At 43.3% G+C, this 26,367-nt stretch overlaps 1 protein-coding gene across 2 annotated transcripts in view; it reads left to right on the forward strand.

The window, feature by feature from the left end:
• LOC125626500 (tetraspanin-15-like) overlaps positions 1 to 26,367 on the forward strand; it is a 290,723-nt gene that overhangs the window by 99,841 nt on the left and 164,515 nt on the right. For both annotated transcript variants that reach the window (XM_048829543.1, XM_075123508.1), the window contains one exon: positions 9,305 to 9,490. In XM_048829543.1, coding sequence (XP_048685500.1) covers positions 9,305 to 9,490 — 186 coding nt within the window. The remainder of the gene's footprint in view (positions 1 to 9,304; positions 9,491 to 26,367) is intronic.

The following is a 26,367-nucleotide window of genomic DNA, read 5'->3' on the forward strand; positions in this document are numbered from 1 at the left end:
CATAATGGTAACGTTTTTGTAAATCACCAGTTTACTACATTTTCATGCTTTCCTATTGTAATGTGCACTGAATTTCTGTTGTTTTTTTCTCTGTAAGCTTTCTTCCCTTCATAAAAAGGAGTACTTGTGGCACCTTAGAGACTAACCAATTTATTTGAGCATGAGCTTTCGTGAGCTACAGTGAGCTGTAGTGAGCTGTAGCTCATGAAAGCTCATGCTCAAATAAATTGGTTAGTCTCTAAGGTGCCACAAGTACTCCTTTTCTTTTTGCGAATACAGACTAACACGGCTGTTACTGTGAAACCTTCCCTTCATAGTAGTTGAATGTACAGTTTGAAATGTCTGGGACAGTTGTTGTGAATTCAGATACATTGTCCAAGGTCCAGAGGGAAGAGGTGAAAAGCCACTGCTCTGGTCAATTCAAACTAGAGGGGATTTTAGTCAGGCAGTATATAATTATCCAAATGGGAATTTGCTCAGTGTATTAGGATTACCTTGAACATCACTACTCTTCCAAGAAGCGCCATTGGATCTTATATAGCCACAAACCCTTGCTTACATAGCCTAGAAAACTCCACTGACCTGCAAAAAGCTTATTCTATTTCAGAGAAAGGAAATCCATCTCCAATTGTTTTTCTGGTTTTTAGCCTGCTGCCATTTTCCCTCCCTTTCAGCTCACGCGCAAGCACCTGCCTGTGTAACAACTACCAATATAGCTGAAGGAAAGCCTACATGACAGGCTCTTAATATCAATTTAACCCAGTTCAGGGACTTGAAACTTCTCGTATCTGTAGTTCCATAATTATAGATTGCTGAGCCTCACCTTGAAAATAGGGAAAACCAAGTGAAATTGAGAATAGGCTAGTACAAGACATGGATAAGAATCAGTATGAATTCTGTAAGAGAACTGCTCTAATCTCTTAGGCATCTTTGAAAAAGTTAATAAAGATTAAAGTGACTCCAGGGAAATAACCTTACTGCTGTTGAATTTTTTTTTGAGGGCCCATGGTAGACTGGAATTCCAAAGGGTAGAGAGAGGCACAGGGCTAACAAGAGAGGGTCGTTTAACCTTGATGGTCCTTCATTCAAATAGCAGCACTCTCGACTAAAGGCTGACTCCCACCCACCAGAAATAGTTTTGCAGGGGAGAGGTTGTCTGGCAATGGAGTCAGCTAATAGGGGTTTGTGCTCATCTGTTGAGACTGACCTGAAGCTCACATGACAGAGGAGATTGGCGGCTATAACAGGGCTGGAGCTGTTCTATTCAGAGCCTCTGGCCACTTTCATCAGCTCATGCTAAGGGAAGGCTGATTTGGGGGAGAGGAGGAAACCTGAACACAGGCTGATGCCCTAGGGAATGGTGAGGTACAGTGAGTAGCATTGCATTCAGGGAGTTTGTTTTCTAAATGTTCTGTTTCCTCTTGTGCTTTACCTCCTGAGTAAAGAGTCATTGAGTTAGAAACCTTTTGCTAACTCTGTGTCTATTTACTTTCACCGCCACGTGCCCCTGAAGAGTAAGCTGTAACCTAGAAGGCTCAGGCCTTCCATGGGATTCTGGGGAACATGCTGGTGGGGAGGCCTGTAGGAGACAGCACTAACAACAGCACCTAGGCAATTGGACTGCAGGTTCCCCGGTAACACAGCTCCAGCAAGGGAAGGGCATGCGGGATTCAGCCTTTGGATCCCTTCACAGCAGTGTCCAGCAGGCGGAGCTAGACCAGATCTGGAACAATGACATACTAGCCATCAAAGTGTTGAAACCAATTGTTCTCCTCGGAACTAAAATTAAACTCAAACAAATAGAGTGAGCAGATATGATTGGCACAAGCTAAACTGACTGTGGAGGAAAAACACTACGAAAGTGAGTGCTCAGAAGTGTTTAAAATGGGAAGCGTCTGATGAGGAGTGTTGTCCATGCACAGAGACAGCGAGAAACGGAGAAGGCTGTGTTTCACTCAGAGAGCGTCTGCTACTGCTTGGTTCAAATGGCTGACCTTTTACAAAATGAAATTAAACTGGTGTTTGATGGGAAGAAGCACTTCAAGATTTTCCGCAGCATATTAGTTCAATATTTGCCAACTCTGATTCCTTTGCTCCATTGCCGTGCTTGGAATAAAAGGTTGCAGTTTATTGTGGTCCACATGAGAGATGCAGGTCTCTCTTTAATTTGGGCAATGTAAAGAAAGCTGGATTTGAATGTGTTTATTGCCAGCTGTAATAACTCTCCTCCCCTGCATCATGCCTTTCATCCGGATCTCAAAGCACTTCAATATCAAATAAGACTCACAATACCTCCTCTGAGATAGGAGAGTGTAGCGGGATGGTCACCTGCTCCCGGCCCAAAGGGGTTAAGAGCCAGCCCTGGGAGAGGCCGGGGCTAGGAGCCTTAGGCTGGGCTGATCAGGAGGCAGCCTCAGCTGTGGCCATGCCCAAAACAGACTCGGCTGGCCCTATAAAGGGGCTGCTGGGCTGTAGCTCAGGAGACTCTCTCTAGCTTCTGAGAGGGAGGGACCTGGCTGCAGGGACCTAAGCAGAGTACCTGGATTGGAGCAGGGCTGGGGAAGGGCCTGTGGAGCTCCAGCCAGGAAAGCCCCAGGCTGCGGCCTAGCATTAGGCCCAACCGGTTCTGGGGTGGCAGGGGACAGCCCAAGGCTAGACAGAGGCAGCAGGTCCAAACCCAACCTTGCCTGGGATGAGCGGCTCATACAGCAGTCTGCCCCAGGGTGCGGGGGCTAGCTGGTGACTGGCAGTAGCCTACGACTGAGGGGAGGTAGAGATAGGGGGTGGGGAGTGAGGGGTTACTGCCAGGGGGCAGCTCCCCAGCGTACAAGGGGCACTGGGTCCGGGAGGGACACGGGGGGCCCGGCGTAAGCGGGACACCGGCCTGCAGAGAGCGCTCCAAGGCTGGAAGTAGAGCTATGCCCAAGACCCCAGCAGGGGGCGCCGCAGGGGTGAGGCCCACCCGCTTACAGAGAGTATTTTATGATCTGATGACATTTTGAATCGTTATGTAGATACTACATCCCCTTGCATTGTGCTGGAGCGTGGGTCCAGAGCCGCTGGTGCTGTGGGAGCCCATTCCACAGCGCGGGGGTGATAGGAAGAGGCTGAGTGGATGCACTCTTAAATACCTGTTAGCATCAGGCTGCTGGAGCCAAACTCAAGTTCTGTTTGATTCAGTAGACTCTAACAAATGGCCTCTGACCAGCCAGCATGCTAAAACTGCCTATGGCTATGAGGACATGGTGGTGCCAGTGGAGAGACAGGCTAGCCACCCGAGCTTGGATCCAGTGGGTCAAGTGGGCGTGAGAGACTGAACTGTGCTACTTTGAGCCCTGCGAGGGTGAGTCTGTCTATCTGGGCTGGGACATTCACTGCCATGTGCACTGTAATTGGTCTCAAAGACCCTGTTTCCTGCTTTCGTGTAAGCAGAGAAGAGAAGACTTCAGTAGCCCAAGGGTCTGAATTCAGGTGACTTGGGCTGAGCCACAGAAGATCCAGGGCCAGAGGCAGGCAGCCAGCACGAGGTGCTGAAGCCAAGGATAGCGGCAACATACTGCACTGATGCAAGTGGGTGCTCTAAGGGTGAGTGAGCACCACCGCAGGGAGTCAGCTTTAATCAGTTACAAGGGGGAGTAGGTAGATATTGGGAGTCCTGTAGTCCATCACTGGAGGTCAGTGAGGGGTTCTGTGTTCTCATGGGGAAGGTTGCTTACAATTAGAGCTATGCAAATAGCTGGTTTTTTGGTTCACTGGCACTGCAAAAAAATTTAAAAAATAATTAGTTTGGCATGTAATGAAGCATTTCTGATATTTAACTGTTTTAAAAATGTTTTTTATTTTTAATAAAATTGAAGTAAATTTCTAAATGAAAAGGCGTTTTGAATAAAAAAGGAAATTTAGTTGTATTTGTATTTTGTTTGTTACCAAAACAGTTTGGCAAAATTGACATGAATTCACAAAACAGCTGTTGGCCCAAATCCACATTTTTGGGGGAAAAAATTCACCCAGAATTTTTTGCCCATCTCTTATTCTGAAGCCAGCACCATCTAAATAATTTTTTTTTAAAGTGTGAGGGCCCCTGAGCAGCCCCACACTTTGGAATATGCTTAGAACAAACCCTGTTTCAGATATATCATGTTAACCTTAGTCCCAGAAGGGTCACTTTTACATAAGCATGGGTTTACATTCATGGGTAGTGTCGCACATTGGGTGTACTTCCTTTGGTCCTGCTTTGACAGTTTCACAAGCTTTCAATAATTAATGGAAGTCAAGATTTTCTTGCTAGAGCACCTGAGCAGTCAAATCTTGAACCAGCTTCAAAATCTTATATACACAGGTGCCATTGAACTGTTTCATAATTCATAATGACATACTCATTAATTAAAAAACAAGAAGTGTTCAGGGCTCATCAACTTCAAACAGTGACACAAAGATTAGGAACAATAGAGAAACTGATCAAGGAGGACTTGTTTCTTCCTTGATTGCCCAAATCTTGGTGTATTGTCTGGAACGCCAGCTAAGATTTAAAAAAAAAGGAGGACTTGTGGTACCTTAGAGACTAAACAATTTATTTGAGCATAAGCTTTCGTGAGCTACAGCTCACTTCATCGGATGCATTATTTTTATTAATTTATTATTTTTATTTATTTAGCTAAGATTTAAAGTAACTTTAAGCCAAACCTGGCGCCAGTGCCCCGTAGAATCTAAAGATAAAATAATGATTAATGGCACTTTATCAGAATAATTTCTGCCAGTTCGATTTTAAATAACGAAAAGTATCATGAGTAAAACCTTCACTTTTCTATAGATTTAATTTCCTTTTAAAAATGAAAAATTAGTAGCCTGAAGGTCGATAGTGATTGATGGACATAAACCAGACATTAATTATGTTTCAGAAATAATCTGACTACAATTTAAAAAACTCCAGAAAAGAGCAAGGACTGAAGATGGATGAAAGTTAAGGATTGACATACCAACATAAATTAGGATGAAAACGCTGGAGAAATTGAATGAAATGGTTAGGACAGAAGCAGTGAAACTGTATAGCTCGCTTGGAAAGGCAAAGTCATGTCACTGAAATACTTGCTGCGCAAAAGTAGAGAGCTGAGTTTTCACTTGGGCAATATGAAATTGCATTTCTGTATTGTTATATTGATATTATGGTGATTAGTATGATTAGTGTCCAAGAAATTTCTATCAATAAAATAAGGAGCGCTTTCCTTTCCAGGGGGCAACGCTAGCACTTGATAAAGCAGTCGTGTGACAATAGGAACTACAGGCCACAAATGAGATCAGAGACTTATTGTGCTAGATGCTGTATATACACTTAGTAAGAGACCCTGCCTTGGAGAGTTTGCAATCTCCACAGAGAGACAGAGGGTGAGGGAGCGTGTTTCATCCTTATTTTACACATGGGGAACTGTGTATTTGCGTAAGACTACACAGGAAACCCCTGGCAGAGCCAGGAATTGAACCTAAATAGCCCGAGCACCAGTCTCTCTCTCTCTCACCCGCCTCCTCTCCCTACCTCCCTGACAGAAGATGCTGAAATACACCCTGCTAGTGTGGAGGCACAAGGGGAACAGGAGTCTATGGCAGACAGGGAAGTTGGGTTTCTCTCGTCTTTGGAGATTAGGGTTCTTCTGAATTATTAAATCATAGAATCATAGTAGTTTGAATGTTCCTTCCTCATGCAAAAAGAAAAGGAGTACTTGTGGCACCTTAGAGACTAACCAATTTATTTGAGCATGAGCTTTCGTGAGCTACAGCTCACTTCATCAGATGTTGTGAGCTGTAGCTCACGAAAGCTCATGCTCAAATAAATTGGTTAGTCTCTAAGGTGCCACAAGTACTCCTTTTCTTTTTGCGAATACAGACTAACACGGCTGTTCCTCTGAAACCTTCCTCATGCATTCTCCTGATTCTCGCAGACTGTCATTGGATATTTCGCACACTACAGGATTTCAAATCCCCCATAACTCTTTCTAGCAGAGAAGGAAACTGAAAGGGCTGGAAACTACTGTTTTCTGCAGTGCTTGTGGAAGCATGAAGCGTGGTTAAGGCTGAATGCACCTTGGGTTTTCTTGCTAACCTTTTCAGATGTCAGCTGGAAGCTGGCTGAGAAGTAATCAGTTCTCTTCCCCTTCCATTTCTGCAGAGCCGTGGTGCTGCATAGTTGACGGGCATAAAGCAAACCAGTGTTTGACAACGTGAAGCACTTCAGAACTAATTGCCAGCTTCAATCTGAAGCATGCAAGTGGCTCAGATAAATTGTCACCCATCAGCTTTATCTGTATCAGTATGTGTGCAACAGCCTATTCTTAGATGTAGAGTTTTAAGCCTTCCCTTGTTAGGAACCTGTTTTGTAGAAATGTTGCATGCATCCGATTAAGTGAGCTGTAGCTCATGAAAACTTATGCTCAAATAAATTGGTTAGTCTCTAAGGTGCCACAAGTCCTCCTTTTTCTTTTTGCGGATACAGACTAACGCGGCTGCTACTCTGAAACCTGTAGAAATGCTGTGTTCTCTTTTTAAATTAGGGCCATCTCAAAGTGGTCGAGGAGGGAAGACTCTGAATAGGAAGCTCTTGCATAGTGCTTTACAACCATAGATCTCAAAGAACTTTCGAGTCATGAATAAGTATTGTTTACTTAATTTATAAATTGTGAAACTGAGGCACAAGGAGACATGACTTCCTCAGGGTCATGCAGCACATGCCAGGAACAGATTCCAGGTTATTTAACACTGTTCAATATCTGATCCACTGGATCATGCTGCCTCGTGTATGTATTATTTCCTGTTCTCTAGTGGATAGACTAAGAGACTGCCCATTTGGAGCAGGTTAAGGAAAAGAGACACAGGGTCTGATTCAGATCTCATTTAACTAGCTTTACACTGGTGTAATTTCACTGTCTTAAGTGGAATTGCTGCTGATTGGCACTAGTATATAAGGGATATTAGACACTAAACATCTTCGACTGATAGGAAACCAAAGCAAGTCTAGTTTAGTAGGTAAATTCAAGTGTCCCTTATGAGAATCATGCAAGATCCTTTTAATAAACTGTGTATATGGTAGAATGATTCCTAAGAATTACAGACAACCCCCTGAGAAACAGAAGCTAGACTTGAGAACACATACAATGTTTGACTCTTAACCATTCTTTGCTATATTTTGAGAAGATTCAGATTCTGCATCTTTAGTAATGAGCACATGTATATCATGCTGTCATCCGACGATCTCAGTGCTCTTTATAGACACAAATCATTTAATTAAGCATCACAACAGCCCTGTGGGATATGCAAGTGCTACCCCATTGTATAGCCAGTGTAACAAGCATGGAGAGGTTAAGGTTAAAAAAATAGTTTCAGAAGTGGACACTGGCTTTGGCAACCTTAATGTGTGGATACCTGGGCTGGCCAGGGCCTGGTTTTTTAGAAATGCTGAGCAGCCAGAACTCCCTGTAATAATCTAATGGGCAGGACCTTGATTTTTAAGGCTATCTGAAAGATGATTGCACAGTGTGGGTGATGGTTGTGGTTATTGCTTGCTTGTATTACAACAAAGCCTAGAAGTCCCAACCAAGTTTAGGGCCCCTTTTCTGCCAGTCGCTATACCAACACTCCATGAGACAATCCATGCTCCAGACATCTTAGAATTTAAACACGTAAGACAGACAAAGGGATGAGAAGAGGAAATGGAAGCACAGAGAAGGAAAGTTGTAGTATACTGAAAACGGTCTTAAAATTACTTATGACTTTAAGCGTAAGGGATTTCCTGGTCCTGCTTGCAAGCTAGGAGGGTCTGTAGGGAAGCAAGTGATCTGGGTCTGGGTCTTGTGGCAGTTGAGCCAGGCTTGAGCAAATTGCCGTGAATTGTGTCTCTTGGCCTTATGGAGCAGCCTCCTTTCCTTTCAGCCTCCTGTTTTTGGTTCTTGTGTGTTAGGATTCTGGATTTTAAGAAATAAAATTGGTATAATGTTGGCACCTGCTTGAAAGAGTATTTTATGTTTTTATCTAACTTCTCTTTATGTATGCTGGTAACATAAGAGAAGCAACTTGCCCCAAAGCACGTTGGTCAGTGGCAGAACTTGGAAGAGAAGCCATATCTCTTGATTCCCATCCAGTATCCTGTCCAGTACTTGGGGAGTTGTCACTACTGACTTAGAAAGGAGAGCCCAACCTCTAGAACTGCTATTTCCAGCAGCAGTTGCGCTTATTAGGGTAAGACAGTGAAATGCTGAACAGTAAAGTAATTTATCGCATCCAAACAGAGTAAAATGGCAAGTGAACATGTTGAGCACTAATGGCATAATTTTCAAAGGTCCTGAGCATCTGCTGATCCTGTTGAAGTCAGAGGCATTAGGGGGTACTCAGCAAGTGTTTGCTCTTGAGTCCAGAGAGTTACAGTACATATTAAAAAGTCACTGTTGCAGACCAAGCTGCTACAGATTTCAGAGAGCTAACTCTTCTTTGCTGTAGAATTTTTAAATTTCATTTCCATTCACCTTCTGTTCCATCCTTTACATAATGCCTTCTCACTTCAGTAGAAACAATAAGGAACCTTTTCACTCAGAAGTGCTGCTCCAATATCTCACATAAGCTGGAGAACAAAAAGCTAGCACGACGCATCAGCTCCCAATGAGCAATGGAGAACAAAACACGGGCTCCTCTGCTGGTTTTCCATACCTTGTCATCCCTCTCTAATTCAGGGTGTTTCACTTTCCACAGGTATTGAGGGGTGGAAGCTACAATCTTTGAGTTCACATTTCAAAGCACCTAATGTTTGGGATGCATTTACATCTAGATTTTTTGTTTGTTTGTTTGGCTCACTAGAAAGATAGAGGCCATTTGCAAAAGCCAGATCAGAGTTTGTATTTCAGACATGCAGAGTTTGCGGGTTGGGTTATGAGGGTCCAAGCTGAGACAGATCTTTTTAATAGAAGTTCAGAGGCCTGATCATTCTGATCTCGCTGCTTTCCACCCAGATAGAACTCCATTTACTTCAATGGAGTTAGCTTTGATTTCCACTAATGCTGAATTCACTTTGCTATGGTACCCACAGCAGAGCCAAAGCATTTCACTCGAGATTTTGATCCCCAGTGCTGGGTGGCTACCATGGCAAACCAAGTTTTCTAACCATCCCTCGTGGCATGCTGGTGAAAACGAGATCAGACCTGGCCCCTGGTGAGTTTAACTCCAAATCATCTCATCCTTCTGTCTCTCCATATAAGAACTGGTTTTGTTTTACAGCAACCCTGTTGCAGCCCTTGAGTCTGACATAATGTATGTATTTCTATTGCAGATAATCGGCTTGGGGATACTGTGCATCGGCATCTATGCAGAAGTGGAAAGACAGAAGCACAGAACCTTGGAAGGGATCTTCCTAGCTCCAGCTGTGGTTCTCCTTCTACTGGGCATCACAATGTTTGCTGTTTCCTTTATTGGAATGATTGGGTCCCTCAGAGACAACAGGACACTGCTGAAGATGGTAAGAGCTTTATATCCTTCCTGTTCTACACTGTGGAGTCATCGTCCCATGTTTTACAAGCTGAAGGGTGTGAGACACTTAACATTCCAGGATCTCCCTGAACCTATAGTGGAGCCGGCTTTTTAAAAAAATCTTGAATTGGTTTTCCCTCATCTGCCTGTGGCATGGATTCTTCTTTGTGGGAGAAGGTGGACTAGAGAAAGGCTGACCTAGTGTGGAGTATTTCATTCATAAAAGTTCTTTCCAATGAACCTATTTAACTGAAACTGTATGATCAGTTTTACATCATGGAGGCCTTTCAAAATACTCCTAGGGAGCAACTGATTGGTGACCATGTGTCTTTGCAAATCCATTGCCCGGCCTAATGACTGTTAGTCTGAGAAAAGAGTGTATTTGTCCATTAGCCACAGATTCGTAGGACTCAATGTTGCTCCATTGATTAACACAAAAAAGTCACGGTAGCACCACTCGATAAATGCTTGTTGCATGGCACGGTGTTGTGACTTGAGCTGGATAAGTTTGAAGGGCTGGAGTAGGAAACTGAGCCCATGTGTTGTGGCAGATATTTATATACTTATATACTATACTATACTTATATATACTATTTTATCAACAGTTCGTAGTGCATCCAGGTAGAAATGGGAGCGTGATACTTGAGATGATATGTGACTCTTGCTTGTGGAGATTCATCGTGCTGGAGAACAATCTTTCAAGGCAAAATCTTTCCCGTAGGGCAGTGGCAGCTATTCATTTAATTAAAAGTTTATTAGAAACAAGTGGGGAGGACAGGGGAATCCCACACATGTGCTTTCCAAACTACCTTTTCCTTTGCTACAAATGCTTTTGGCTAGTCTTGGAATTCTTTTTTTTCCCCACCCTTAACAGAGTTTTGCGTTTTCATTTCCTAAACCTGTTGCAGTGAACTGACACATAGGGGTTTGTGCAAATGCATGCACCACTCTCATCTGCTGGATAGAACCCGAACTGCTCAGATGTGTCATAGCAGAAAAGCCCTAACAAGCCCTGGAGATTCTCCATCAGCTTATGTGGTAGGAGCCTGTGCTTCTGGAACTGGAAAATTGTTCTCTCCCTGCTGCTATAAATTCCAAGTGGCTGTGGTGTGTTGCACAGCAACAACTATGAAGTCCTAGGTAGCAATGAATTTGCTACAATTTAAGCTTCAGTCCTCAGCTCCATCCACAGCTTCAGCTCCTTCCTGTGGTATTCTTCCAACTATGCCCTATAAATTTCACATATATCATCTGCCACCTAGCTAATATTTGTACCCGGTCTTGTGGTATTGAGATGGTATATTTGTATGGAATTACTACTCGATATTTTAACTTCTGCAGAGAAGCCAGCACTGTAGCAATGGCCTGGTATAATTTAATTGCGAAGCTGATACCGAAGCATTCTCTTATTATCTACGGTTGAATGCCTAGTAGCATCTGCGGAAAGTGTTGCTAGGTTTCTTCTGGGTTAAACTATAAAGTTATTTTTAGGCTGCAATTCCATCTCTGGTTTAGCAAATTCCCCATTGTTAAGTTTATTTTAGTTCAGACAGTTCCAAGAACAAACAGCTTTAGTTCCTATTGTGAGGGAATTTTTAGGGGATGGGGGTGAAGGAGAATTCCCTTTTCTGTAACAAATCCTGCAGCTCTGAGATCAGGAGCAGAGCCCTCCCCTTTGATTCTTAACCCTTTTCTGAAGGTTTTGTTGGAGCCTTGAGTTACTGCATTCGACTGACATTTTTGGCTCGCTGCATTTTCATTGTCTGTCCTTGCTCTGGAAGGCTGGAGTGAAACATGGCAAGACCCTCGTTGTGCAACTCTGCTCATGTTGACAGGGCATCGAAAAGATACCAGGGGTTCTGGGGAGTTGTACCTCCCAGATCTGAGCTTGTCGGATAACACTGACATTGAAGCAGCTAGTCAGGTGAGTCACCTAGAACCAGTCTAGGTCTTCTGAGGTTTGAAGGCCACTTTCCCATAGCTGGGTCTCTGCTGCTGCAGTACTTCCATCATGTGGAAGAGCCCTGATTTCAAAAGATGTAATTCATCCCATCTCTGGGAACCGAAGCTGCCCGTTTCCAAAGTGAATAACGGGCAGCCTGTTCCCCCTGCTCCAGCTGACATCCCACTGACACTGGGTTCATTCTACCATCAGCCAGCCATCATCTACCCAGTGGTCATCACAAGTTTCCCACTCTCTATAATAATACATTATCTTTGTGTGTCTGCCCTTCTGCCAGGTGCATGTGTAATGATGCCCTTTGTCAGGTTGGTTGTGGGGCTTGAATCTGGGACCTCTGGCTCTAGCTTAGGCAGCAGAGGCTCATGGGTTTGAAGAACTAGCTCCATTTGTTTGGAGGCAGTAGTTTCGAATCATAAACCCGTATGCACACAGCATCAGAATGGGTGTCACTCCCCATGGCCGGGGAAGCTGGATCTGATTTTCTCAGGAGTCCATAGCAATTCAGATTGCCATACAGGCCACCATTTGTAACAATGCCCCAGGAAAGCTTCTTGGTGGGGATTGAACCCAGGACTTCTGCATCTAAAAGCATCAATCTGCTGCTGTCTGTGAGCTAATGAGCCTGGTCCTTCAGCTTAGAGACAATAGTTGGTTCATAATGGTGCCATATATAGTCACAAGAGTGGGGCAAAGAGCCATGCCTGTGTTCAAGAATGGGTTGTGTACTGTTCCTTGTTGTCTGATTGTGTATTAATTATGTTGATTACTTAAGAATTCCCGGTTAACACTCTGAAGTTTGATAGGTTCTTGTCCCAATATCCGGCCCAGTGCTATTAAAATTAAAATTTAGCTAGTAACCCTGACATGGGCAGTTACAACACTCTCACTTCTGTATTTGAAATAGCTTTTAATAACAGTTAGCAAAGGCTCAAACACTCCAACGCAGTAAGGTAGATGGAGATAACACAGAATGCGCATCTGAGCATCCATATACTCACTATCCTCTGCAAAAGGATCCAAAAGGTTAGTCATCCTCATCCTCCTCCTCACCAGTGGTCATTATCCTGGCATCTCCCAAGGCACACTGGCCAGGATACAACTTTTACAATGTGTTACACTGACTTCACTATGCCTAATGCATATTCAGTAAGGAGTTTCTCCGCTTTTCCTTATTTGCATATCCTCACCCTACTAACGTAGAGGTGCCCTTCTCCCATAGGTTACTAGGCCTGGTACCTCAAGCTCATTAGTAATACGTCAGTCAGTTACCAATGGCACTTTTTGGTCAGACATCTGCTGAAGTTCCCAACCTAAAATATCCCAAGCTGGAATAACTAGCACCTGTCAACAGTGTTCATTGCACCATTCTACCTTGTGATAGCTTATGATCTAGGGTTACTCCTGGTTAGCTGCTTACGCTAAGGCTTTTGGGCCCTATGCCTTGTTTAGTTAAGCTATTGTCTCACAGGCCTTGAGGCTGGTAGGCTCATTGCATTACTGCCTCACCTGTAGACTACAATACATCTTGCCACTGTCCTCTGCTGAAGGATGTGTCAGACATGCTTAAGTGTATAATCACCCGTCACCCTCCCATGGCTGTAGACTACAGAGGAAATGAAACCCAATAGCCCTCTCTGCCTGCAAGCCTCCTTGCACCTCCTGGGGGATTTACTCTGAACAAGGGCAGGTAGGGTTGCTGCTACCTACCTTCCCTTAGGTAGGGTCCTGCTGAAAAGGGTAGATTTTAGGGTAGTGTCAGCTGCTGTGAGATATGCAATATGGATTCATCCCCAGCTGCCTAAGTTTTGCCCCTTCCCTAGCTGCCTCTCCTGGGACCTGCCCCCACTAGCAGGAGTGAGGTCAGCAGCTTCTTTGTACTTGCTCAACCTCTTACCCCTGGACTCTGTGCTCCTTGGGGTCTCCATCGGGGTCTGCACAAATAGAAGCTGGTCAGATACTCTAGAAATGGGAGCTCCATAAGTACCTACATAGGTAGATAGCCCTTGGCCCAACTCAGTGATGCTACAGGAAAAACTGTGCCAATATTTCAAGTCAATCCATGCCAGCTAGTTTCCGCTCCTTAAGATTTGGATTCTACACAGACAAATCTTTCTGTTACACTTTGCTAGGATGACCTCAGTGTGTGGCTTCATGACAGCTCTGTTTACACATCAGCAGTTGTTCAGCCACAGTGAATTCCTTCTCAGTAAGTATCTCACTTTCAGTTCAATGATCTGGGATGCTCCACAGAGGATTTTTGCTTGTGTGTGTGTCTGTCTGTCTGTCTGTCTGTGGGTGCAGAGAGTATTAATTGTTTGGATAGTGAAGTTAACAACTCTCAAATCTATGTCTGCTGCCAGTCCTGTTTGTTTCTTCCTACTGTTTTAATGAAACACCAATAAGAGCATATGGTCACTTGCATTTAAGTATAGCGTTGCTTTTAATGGCTGTGCACTTGCATCTTGAATTGATATCGATGTTCCCTTAACTAGGGAAACAAATCACCATTGTCTTTGCTGCTCTGGCAATAAATGCCTCTGATGTTATAAGATTATCATAGCTTCTGTGTTCCCAGCTTGCTTTGCAGCTACTGTGCAAGTGATATGTATGTATGTAAGACATGTTGCTTGGAACATTTGGTTATTCACATTATACTGATAAGTATTCAGCTAATACAAAGGAATCATAATGAATGAGCAAGCAGGAAGAGCAATTATTTCAAGTACTAACAAATATGTATGTATTATTCATATACTATGTTCATTAATGTGAATTGCCAATTTCAGTTAATGCTGCCTGGTAATTTGTGACATCAAAATATCCTGCTGAAATGTCTTGCAACAGGAGACAACTCTCAAATTTTGGACAAATCTTTAAAATCATTGCACACACAAGGCAAAATTTGAGAATCCTGTTATGCTTTATCTGCTCTGTTACTTTTGCTGAAATATTTAGCTTTGGGTAAACTTCTTTATCAATTTTTGATTATATTGCTTTTCTGCTTGTTGTTAGGCAAACACATATTAATTTCAGTGGGAGTTTGCCTGAGTTAAGGGATGAGTGAAAAATGAGTGACGACCTCCCTTGCAATCTAAATAGATCCAAAAACATACCACATAGTAGCATTACCATCACCATCTAAATACATCCACTAACATGCCACATGAGGAGCTTGGGTTCAGATTTCCTACACACATGTGTTCAGAAGCAGACCTTAGCTTTCTCCCCAACCACTCTTGCATAAAGAACTATGCAAATAATTGTGGGGAGTGGGTGGGTTTCAGTTCGGTGGCCAAACCAAAAAATTGGAGAAAAAAATATCCAGTTGAACTAAACATTTTTGTACCCAAATATAAAGTGTTTGAGGGTTGGTTTTTAACACGTTTTTTAAAAAGAAAATTTGAACTAAAATTCAAAACAAAAAGTCAGTTCAAACTGAAAAATCAACACATTTTGAAACTGTTGAAATTAACACTTCAACTTTTTGGGGATTATTTTTTAACTGAAACAGTTCAGCAAATTTAGCACTGAAAAATCTCCACCAACCCTACTTGCATATAAGTAGTTCTTTCCTGTTCTTTATGGCTATTAAGAAAGCTCAATCTTTTCCTTATAATACAGGGCATTAGAATTTTTTTCTAGACGTTACTCTTGATGTCTAGAAGCAATTTTATTACCCTTGCTTCTAGACACCAGCAGTAACATAACATCAACGGTGGAATTCCTTAAACCAGCATTTACTGACGTGCTTCCAAGGAGCAACCTTTCCCTTTCTCTTTCCTTCCAGAGCAAACATATATCGAATGTCTTCTTCTCCCTTCTTATGCTTATCCTACAGAAGGATAATTTTGAGTGCATAACTTTGAAATAGATTCATCAAATATCTCACTTTTTTTCCTCTTTATGGCTAACATTCTATTTTTTCTGTGCCTATGGATAAACGAGAAAGCGGGGGGAAAGACACACAACACAGTGATAATCTTATGCTTACGGTGACAGAGGGCAGCAGATGCAAAATCTCATCAATTTCATGAAGTAGGCTCGGTTCTGTAGTAAAACACTGCCGTGTGTGTATTGATAAAAATATTTTACTGTGAATATTAACGGCAACATGTCCAGCATAGAATGATGTAAAATGTATGTTGTAAAGTTTTGGAATTACCATAATAAAACAACCACCCCACCACTGCTTTTTATTTCATGCTGCTATGTTCAACTCCTAAAATAAATGCGTTGGCAGGGGTTGTTCAGATGGAACACTTCATGTTGATTTAGGGCCCTTAGAAATCACTTATATAGAACAAGTGTTTTCTAACATACTGTGTGAAGGATCAAAAATAAACCTGTCTTTTTGAATTTTATATGTCATTTGTAGAGAGGTCCAGTAGAATTCAATAGGGATGCAAGTTTTCATTTATTAACAATGGAAAAGTTTTGGAGCTCATTGGCTGGGTTCTAGCTATTATGGGCCCTGATCAACAGTTAGGCCTGAGCAGTCTGTCGATACCAGATAGCAATTGATTAGGGGATTAACCGTCAGTTCCAGGACAGGACTACAGCTGGTTGGAAATTGTTCTGAGAAGTGACTTTTGTCCGTGAATCCCGATTCATTAAAACCAAAACTTTTCATGGGACTGTATCAGTTTTAACAAAACCTCTTAGGGTGGGAGGGATAGCTCAGTGGTTTGAGCAATGGCCTGATAAACCCAGGGTTGTGAGTTCAATCCTTGAGGCGGCCATTTAGGGATCCGGGGCAAAAAGTGGGGGTTGGTCCTGCTTTGAGCAGGGGGTTGGACTAGATGACCGCCTGAGGTCCCTTCCAACCCTGATATTCTATGATTCTCTGCTGGGAAGGTTTCTCAATTCCAGGATTTACGACATCCCCTTTTTTCCCTTCCCCCCACAAAAAAATAGCCTGCAGGTTAAAGCACTCACCTGGGATATGGAAGATCCAGGTTTAAATTTCTGCTCTGCCGGATTTAGAGCAGGGGCTTGAAGCTGGGTGTCTCATATCGGAGGGAAGCCCTCTAATCACTAGGTTATTCTGGGCTGGGTGTCTGATTTTTTTTTTTCACTGAAAAATTGTGGTTTTATTCCAGTGCAGAACGAAAACATTATTAAGATTTCAAAAATGTTTGTGGGACAGGAAACCCATTTCCCACCCAGCTCTAGCCTGGAGATGCAAAAATATTTGGAAATTTTGATCAGCAGTTTTGTTTCAACTCCATTCTAAAGACATTTTCCAAAGGTATTTCATCATCAACAGTGGTAGCCAGCTCTCTTCAGATTAATTGCACTGACTACCTCTGCCCTGAGGAAAAACAGGCAGTGATGAAGTATCTAAGGGTATGGCTACACTACGAAATTAGGTCTTATAGAAGTCGATTTTTAGAAATCGATTTTATACAGTCGATTGCGTATGTCCACAATAAGTGCATTAAGTCGGCGGAGTGCATCCACAGTACCATGTCATGTCAGCGTCAACTTTCCAGGAGAGCTTCATGGAGATGTCCTTGGAGGATATCTGCTCCATCCCCAGACACGTTAACAGACTTTTCCAGTAACTATACTGGCCGTGAATGCATTCCAAGTGTTCAAGGCAAATTAATCATTAAACACGCTTGCTTTTAAACCCTGTATTATATTTACAAAGGTACACTCACCAGAGGTGCCTTCTCCGGCTTCATGGTCTGGGAGTCCACTTTGGGAGGGTTGGGAGGGTATTGGCTCCAGGGTGATGAACAGTTCCTGGCTGCCAGGGAGAAGGGATTCTCCGCTTGCCTGCTGTGCGCTATCCTCAACCTCCTCCTCATCTTCCTTATGCACAAAATCCTCATCCCTGTTGCGTGAGACTCCCCCCTTGCAGGTGTCCACGGACAGTGGTGGAGTAGTGGTAGGGGCGCTCCCAGCTCATCATAGAAGCGTCACGTATGGGGCTCTGACCCAGAGCGACCGTTTGCATCCTTTGTTTTTTGGTAGGCTTGCCTCAGCTCCTTAACTTTCATGCAGCACTGCTGTGTGTCCCTGTTGTAGTCTCTGTCCATCATGCCCTTAGAGATTTTGGCAAATATATTGACATTTTGTCTTTTGGAACGGAGTTCTGCCTACATGGATTCTTCTCCCCATACAGCGATCAGATCCAGTGTCTCCCATTCGGTCCATGCTGCAGCTCTTTTGCGATTCTGGGACTCCATGGTCACCTGTGCTGATGAGCTCTGCATGGTCACCTGTGCTGATCAGCTCGCCACACTGGCCAAACAGGAAATGAAATTCATGGGGCTTTTCCTGTCTACTTGGCCAGTGCATCTGGGCTGAGAGCGCTGTCCACAGCGGTCACAATGGAGCACTCTGGGATAGCTCCCAGAGGCCAATACTGTCGAATTGCATCCACACTACCCCAAATTTGACCCAGGGGGGTCGATTTTAGTGCTACTCCCCTTGCCGGGGAGGAGTACAGAAATCGATTTTAAGAGCCCTTTAAGTCGACAAAACAGGCTTGGTCATGTGGACGGGTCCAGGGTTAAATTGACCTAACGCTGCTAAATTCAACCTAAACTCGTAGTGTAGACCAGGGCTAATTCTCTAATGGGACATTACATATCAAACTTCTGTGCAAGCAAACTTGAAATGAAACCCAAGATTCACTAATGCAAACAAGGAATGGCTTCTTCACTGTAGCTTGTGCATATTCACTGAGAGCTGCATTGTGATATTTAATCACAGGACATAGTACCTTACTCCATAAGTATCCCTTTTAGCTGCAGTGGAGATAGTTAGGGTGAGTAAGGATATCTCAGTGTAGCCCTGGACGCTATCTGAGAAGTACAGATATACTGCAAAGCAGAAGATAGTGGTACCTGCACATTGGATGAAACTCACCTCTGCCAAGGGTTCACACAAGGGCTATTAATCACTGATGTAGCCCTTAAGCCTCCAAAATAGAGGTAAGCAGGCTGTAAGTGGTGGTCAACCTTGTACTAGCCAACTGGACATGCGCGAATTTCTCCTTGTGTGACTAAAAGCCAGGGATCTTGCTGTGAACTGCTTCGACTGTACATATAAACTAACCCAATTAACAGAAGCTTTTCATCAGATGGCTTTAATAGATAGCTGAATTGCTAATGATTTAAAAAAAAAACAGAGATATTTGAGAACTGTTTGGAAAGCTTCTTCTCTGGCACATCTTTATATTTCAGGATTCTGTTTGGCAGCACATACAGAGAAAATGAGAAGGCCACTTCCAAGAAGGTCACTTCTCCGCCAGTGACCAACCCATTCATGTAGTCTCAAGGGGTTTTTAGGTTCTTAATCATTTTTAACCTAAACTATGAACTTTTAGATGTTTACTTACCATTAGTTGTTAGAAGGACTTTAACAGTAGGCTAGGTTTCATGTGCCAGCTTATTATGCAAGATCAATTATTAACCTGCAGGGCTCCTGGTTTCTGTTCTCTGCTCTGCCAGATTTGCCATGTGACTTTGGGCAAGTAACTTCCTCTCTCTGTGCCGTAGTTTTTTCATCTATAAAATAGAGCAAATGACACTGTCCACCGCCCAGGGGTATTGTGAGGTTTAATAACTTAGTAGTGAGCTCCTTGATCAAAAGTCTCTATGGAAGTACATGGGATTGTTTGTTTGAGATCATGCAGTTTGGTTAGCACCAACAGGGTGCTCTGTGGAGTACATAACAAAGAAATCAAGAGAACTGGTTCCCTGAAGAGTTGTCAGTCTAAAAATAAACATATGGGAAGGAGGATCAAAGAATTTCCTTCCCACATTAAAAAGTTATATGCATTTTCTATTTCTATTTTCTATTTCTACACTCCGTTATGGGTGTAAGTTACTTTGCTGGCTGAGAACAGCTTTGAAAAGCAATCGTCCTACTTGAGCCAGTCTTTTCAGGAATATATGAAAGAGGCTGGTTGGTACAATAGCTAAGTACACCCTACACACTACTGCAATAATATTTGTACAAATATGTTTTTGAGGTATCCTTCAAAACCCGATAACACATTGGTCAATAATGTCATTAAGAAATGTATGTGACAATGCCATATGTGGAATTATGGATACTCACGGATATTAAGCTTTAAAGTCTCTGACTAAAAGGTGTTCAAACGAGACATGTCGGGGGGAGTTGCTAGACAGGGTTCCTCCAGACAAAGGAAAGAGTAGGTGTGGCCAAATTCATTGAACTGTTCATTTGCCTCAATGGTCTCAGGAAGAGATCCTTTGCTTTGTAAAGATAACCAGAAGGCGGCTTGGATGCTACACCCAGCAGGGGAAATTAACTTTATCTGAAGCTTTATTTCAGAAGAATACATTTCAATGGCTTACTGGACTATAAAGAGAAGGGGAGGGAACGCCAAAGTTATCGTTCGAATGACAAGAAAAGGAATACCAGCACCTTAGGCTCTGTGTGGATTCTGGCTAAGAGCTAGCAAGACATAGTAGAATAAGGACTATCCTGAGAAAACTGCTTTGAACTAAAAAGCCCTAGTTTAAGTTAGGTTTTCATCTTAGTGTATTTTTTCTTTTATTTCTTTGTAATCCTTTCTACCTTTATTCCTTCTACTGGATATTATATAAACCTATGACTTTTGTTTAATAAATGTGTTTTACTTTTACTATAAACCAACACCAGGCTGCGTTTGAAGAGAAGGGTATGTTAACCCCAGTTAAGTAATAAGCTGCAGTGTACCAACTGCGGATGATACTAAACTGGGAGGAGTGGTAGATACGCTGGAGGGGAGGGATAGAATACAGAAGGACCTAGACAAATTGGAGGATTGGGCCAAAAGAAATCTGATGAGGTTCAGTAAGGATAAGTGCAGGGTCCTGCACTTAGGACGGAAGAACCCAATGCACAGCTACAGACTAGGGACCGAATGGCTAGGCAGCAGTTCTGCGGAAAAGGACCTAGGGGTGACAGTGGACGAGAAGCTGGATATGAGTCAGCAGTGTGCCCTTGTTGCCAAGAAGGCCAATGGCATTTTGGGATGTATAAGTAGGGGCATAGCGAGCAGATCGAGGGACGTGATCGTTCCCCTCTATTCGACATTGGTGAGGCCTCATCTGGAGTACTGTGTCCAGTTTTGGGCCCCACACTTCAAGAAGGATGTGGATAAATTGGAGAGAGTCCAGCGAAGGGCAACAAAAATGATTAGGGGTCTGGAACACATGAGTTATGAGGAGAGGCTGAGGGAGCTGGGATTGTTTAGCCTGCAGAAGAGAAGAATGAGGGGGGATTTGATAGCTGCTTTCAACTACCTGAAAGGGGGTTCCAAAGAGGATGGCTCTAGACTGTTCTCAATGGTAGCAGATGACAGAACGAGGAGTAATGGTCTCAAGCTGCAGTGGGGGAGGTTTAGATTGGATATTAGGAAAAACTTTTTCACTAAGAGGGTGGTGAAACACTGGAATGCGTTACCTAGGGAGGTGGTAGAATCTCCTTCCTTAGAGGTTTTTAAGGTCAGGCTTGACAAAGCCCTGGCTGGGATGATTTAACTGGGAATTGGTCCTGCTTCGAGCAGGGGGTTGGACTAGATGACCTTCTGGGGTCCCTTCCAACCCTTATATTCTATGATTCTATGACTCTAACTCTCTAACATAGCAACAAATTTAGTATCTTCTGTGAATGTGCAGCGGCAGGGGCTGTGCATTGCAGAGAAACATCTCTGAAGTGCGGGGGGGGGTGTTGGTGTTCACTGATTGTTACTTGCTAGGCAAGCTTTGGGCTGGGAGAGCCTGGTGAAGTCAGCTGGTGAAGAACACAGACTGGTGTGGCAGGGAGCTGACACACAGTCTAATCTCCAGCAAAGCTCACTCTTGCTGAAGCAGTGAGGAAACACAGTGGCTCCCAGCTTTGGGTGTTCCCAGCAGCATGTTCCAGCCTCACACACAACTTCTCATCCTCTGAAGGAAGTTGCATGGCCATGTGCTGTTTCCAGTGTTACTCTTTTCAAGACCATCCCGCATGACAGAATGCCAAGCAATGTCAGCAGCAATCAAATGACATTATAGCGATGAATTTTCTGTAAGCGTGGATAGGTAAAACAGTTTTCTTGCAACGGAGCCATCTAAGCTGTTAGCCTTAGAGAATGACCTGCAAAGCTCTTTGCTTCCTGAATAGGAGTAGAAGTCCGTCATCTAGCAGTTCCACTGCGTCACAGTGACCTACCTTCCTTAACCTCTTGGCTAATCTTTTGCCATCCTGTTAGCACAATTCATGTCCTTGTGATGATTCTCCTGTTTGCTCCATCTGCTGTTTCACAGCTCGGTGGAAAATCCCCACCATGCAGCCAGCGTCCCTACACAGGCCTTCAGTGGAACCCCTCTGCTGTAATTTACTTTCACCTGTGCCCCCAAGCCTGCAGCAGTGCAACGAATTCTTTGCTTGTAAATGAGATTCCAACGTGCACTGCTGAGAAGAACATGCACTTTGTTTCAGAGAGGAGAGAGGCAGGTCTAAAGGGTTTTTTTTTATTTTCATAGTAAGTATTGTTTGGAAGTCCCCATGTGCAAACTCATTGGGGAGTGTGAGATTTCTGTTAATGGAATGGAATATGGGCTAGCTGGATGGTACATTTTAAAGCCAGACTGAGAATTGCCATCCTAATGGATGTTGGGTGCAAATTGTTTAAGAAGGTATTTTGGCTTGGAGGGGAATTCTGCATATTTAAGTGCTTTTCTTGTCAACGCTAATCAGTGGGCAGATGTATATTAATTGGAGAAATGGGTACAGATGAAAATAAAAGTAATGTCCGGGATAAGTCGATTTAGTGATCAAACAAGCAATCGTTCGTTAGAGGATTAGCTGGAGGGCAGTTCATAAAGATAATTATATCTGGAAAGGAGGGGTATATGTCGCTTTCGTGTATTCTGTCCCTGTCCCCCTTCATATATTCTAAGCCCTTTAGAGTAGGGGACTGACTGGTGTTTTTTACTCTGTACAGCACCTAACAATACGGTGCTCCAATGCCGGTTGGGGCATTTGGCCACTATCACAATAGAAATAATAACTTACTTGTATTATGGTAGCACCTAGAGGTCCCAGTTGAGATTGAGGGCCACATTGAACCAGGTGCTGTACGAATACAGAATAATATATAGCCACTGCTCCAAAGAACTTTAAATCTAAAAGACAAGACAAAGGGAGGCAGGGAGGGGAAGCAGAGGCAAAGTGACTTGGCTAAGGTCATCCTGCTGATCAATGTTATGGACCTGGCTAGAGCCCAGGTCCCCTGATTCTCAGTGCAGTGCCTTTTTCACTGGATCATACACATCCTGGAAATAATAACGGAGAATGGCCTGGGGCTCACTCAGCTTCGGTCTTCCTATGTGAATTAGATGCAGAACAAGAAAACACCTGAAACTGGGACAGTGAAGTTGCATTTTTCATTGTGACATCAGTGTCTGTCTTCTGTTAAGAAGCAGCTAGATATTTCTGAACACCCGCTAATCTCCTTAGGTTTTAGTACTTTCCCTTCTTTCTAGGAATAATGAGTGGTATACAAGAATGAATGAATAAGAGCTGGCACGTGCATCTAACTTTAACAGATGTGGCAGGAAACTTGCCTTTTAACCAGGACCACAAATGTAAAGGTACAGGAACGTGGAACATATCACAATGGGGGAGTTGCTTTAATAAGATCTAGGGCACGAAAACATATTTGTAAGCTGCAGTAACATGATTCAGTAACCGATATTACGGTGACTCATGATATGTTTGAGGCAACGTTCCAAATAACTGAAGTTGAATGACTTATTGCCAATGATTTGAGGAGTCTATTAAGGAGCATTTTTTTAGTCCAGACTAGTTTTTAAAATACAGCGGACAGGAAGGAGTACGCAATAAATATACTGCATACCAGCAAACTGGTAAAATACCTGATGCTGTTTGCTCACCACTCGGTCCAACTCTCAGAGGAAATTACATTTGCCCTTTAGGGCTTTGGACACACTGTTGAGTAATTCTGAGTCCATCCATTAGAGGATGTTGGTGACCTGCATGCTCACAAACTGGTGGGTGTACTGATAAATGCACACTAGCCAGTTGATTACATTATTGTGATTCAGATGGCTGTGCATAGTTTCCTCATGGTTCAGTGTGAGAGTAAGACTTAAAGCACTTCTTCAGTGCTTTTAGGGAAAACTTGCTTCGGCACAAGTCTCTAAATTTCCCTTCAGCTGTCTATGAATCATAGAACTACAGTCCAACCCCCTGTCGAGATTCAGGATTTGTTGTGTCTAAACCATCCAAGACAGATGGCCGTCCAGCCTCCTTTTGAAAACCTCCAATGAAGGAGCTTCTGCAGCCTCCCGAGGCAGTTTGTTCCATTGTCCTACTGTTCTTACAGTTAGGGCTTTTCCCCTGAGGTTTAATCTAAATCTGCTATGCTGTAGTTTGAACACAATGGCTCTTGTTCTGCCCTCTGTGGCAAGAAAGAACAACTTTTCTCCATCTTTTCTAAGGCAACCTTTCAAGTATGTGAAGACTGCTATCATATCCCCCCTTATCTCCTCTTCTCCAAACTAAACATACCGAGTTCCTTCAATCTTTGCTTGTGTATGGTTTGAATTCCAGCCCTTCAATCATCTTTGTCGCTCGCCTCTGGATCGTTTCCAGTTTCTCTACATGTTCTCTACAGTTTCTCTAATATGTACTTGTATTTCATCATGAAATAAAATACTATTTTTTCAAATGGCTATTCCGTTTCTAAACCTTTCCATCTAAAATGTCCAAAAATATGAACAATGACACATTCCCTCAAAACATTAGATGAAACAGAGTTTTCCAGTGGAAAACTGTGCCATCAAAATATTTTGACCTGGCCTACTAGAATGAAACTACTATAAGTCAGGTTTCAGAGAAGCAGCTGTGTTAGTCTGTATTCACAAAAAGAAAAGGAGGACTTGTGGCACCTTAGAGACTAACAAATTTATTTGAGCATAAGCTTTTGTGAGCTACAGCTCACTTCATCGGATGCATCTAGCTGTTGCATCTAGCTGTTGTAGGTGCCACAAGTACTCCTTTTCTTTTTACTATAAGTCAGACACCCAAGAACACCTCTGTAGCTTAAATATCACCTTGGAGGTAGGAGTTTCTCGGGCACGACAGGGAGAGGTTTCACATCTGATTTAAACACAGAGCAGACCTGCAGCAAATGCACTATTTGTTTGTAATTGTGGTTTCATTAGACACTGACACTCTCCACTCTATGCTTCAGGTTTATCAATCAAATGACTTAAAAACAAAAATACAACCAGATTTGTTATCAGTGGGAGTTGCTGGTTATTGAGTATTTCTGAAAATCTGCCCACTCTATTTAGGTGCCAGAATGGGACACTACACTCTCTTGAAAATATGGGCCTTGGAGACTTGCCCAGCATCAGTCTTGCAGGAGAGGTGGGATCTGAACCCCCTTATTGCTGGGTCCCAGTTCAATGTCTTAACCACAAGACCATCTTTTTCTAATAGTGTTTTAGTGGAGACACCAAGGACCCAGTGGATCATGGGAACTGAGCTCCTTTTTCAATCCTAAAGAAGTCCCTCCAAGTCAGATTTGATGTACTGTCAAGGTTCCTTCCCCACTCTGAACTCTAGGGTACAGATGTGGGGACCTGCAGGAAAAACCCCCTAAGCTTATTTTTACCAGCTTAGGTTAAAACTTCCCCAAGGTACAAACTATTTTACTTTTTGCCCTTGGACTTTATTGCTGCCACCACCAAGCATCTAACAAATATATAACAGGGAAAGAGCCCGCTTGGAAATGTCTTTCCCCCAAATCATAAAATATAGAATAGAATATCAGGGTTGGAAGGGACCTCAGGTCATCTAGTCCAACCCCCTGCTCAAAGCAGGACCAATCCCCAATTAAATCATCCCAGCCAGGGCTTTGTCAAGCCTGACCTTAAAAACTTCTAAGGAAGGAGATTCTACCACCTCCCTAGGTAACGCCTCCCAAAATCCTCCCAAACCCTACACCCCCTTTCCTGGGGAAGGTTTGATAAAAATCCTCACCAATTTGCACAGGTGACCACAGACCCAAACCCTTGGATCTTAAGAACAATGAAAAAGCAACCAGGTTCTTGAAGAGGGAAGAAGGAGGATCCTGGGAACTACAGGCCAGTCAGCCTCACCTCAGTCCCTGGAAAAATCATGGAGCAGGTCCTCAAAGAATCAATCCTGAAGCACTTGCATGAGAGGAAAGTGATCAGGAACAGCCAGCATGGATTCACCAAGGGAAGGTCATGCCTGACTAATCTAATCGCCTTTTATGATGAGATTACTGGTTCTGTGGATGAAGGGAAAGCAGTGGATGTATTGTTTCTTGACTTTAGCAAAGCTTTTGACACGGTCTCCCACAGTATTCTTGTCAGCAAGTTAAGGAAGTATGGGCTGGATGAATGCACTATAAGGTGGGTAGAAAGCTGGCTAGATTGTCGGGCTCAATGGGTAGTTATCAATGGTTCCATGTCTAGTTGGCAGCTGGTATCAAGTGGAGTGCCCCAAGGGTCGGTCCTGGGGCCGGTTTTGTTCAATATCTTCATAAATGATCTGGAGGATGGTGTGGATTGCACTCTCAGCAAATTTGCGGATGATACTAAACTGGGAGGAGTGGTAGATACGCTGGAGGGGAGGGATAGGATACAGAAGGACCTAGACAAATTGGAGGATTGGGCCAAAAGAAATCTGATGAGGTTCAATAAGGATAAGTGCAGGGTCCTGCACTTAGGACGGAAGAACCCAATGCACAGCTACAGACTAGGGACCGAATGGCTAGGCAGCAGTTCTGCGGAAAAGGACCTAGGGGTGACAGTGGACGAGAAGCTGGATATGAGTCAGCAGTGTGCCCTTGTTGCCAAGAAGGCCAATGGCATTTTGGGATGTATAAGTAGGGG

Source organism: Caretta caretta, chromosome 26, assembly GCF_965140235.1.
Source record: "Caretta caretta isolate rCarCar2 chromosome 26, rCarCar1.hap1, whole genome shotgun sequence".
Classification (NCBI taxonomy): Eukaryota; Metazoa; Chordata; order Testudines; family Cheloniidae; genus Caretta; species Caretta caretta.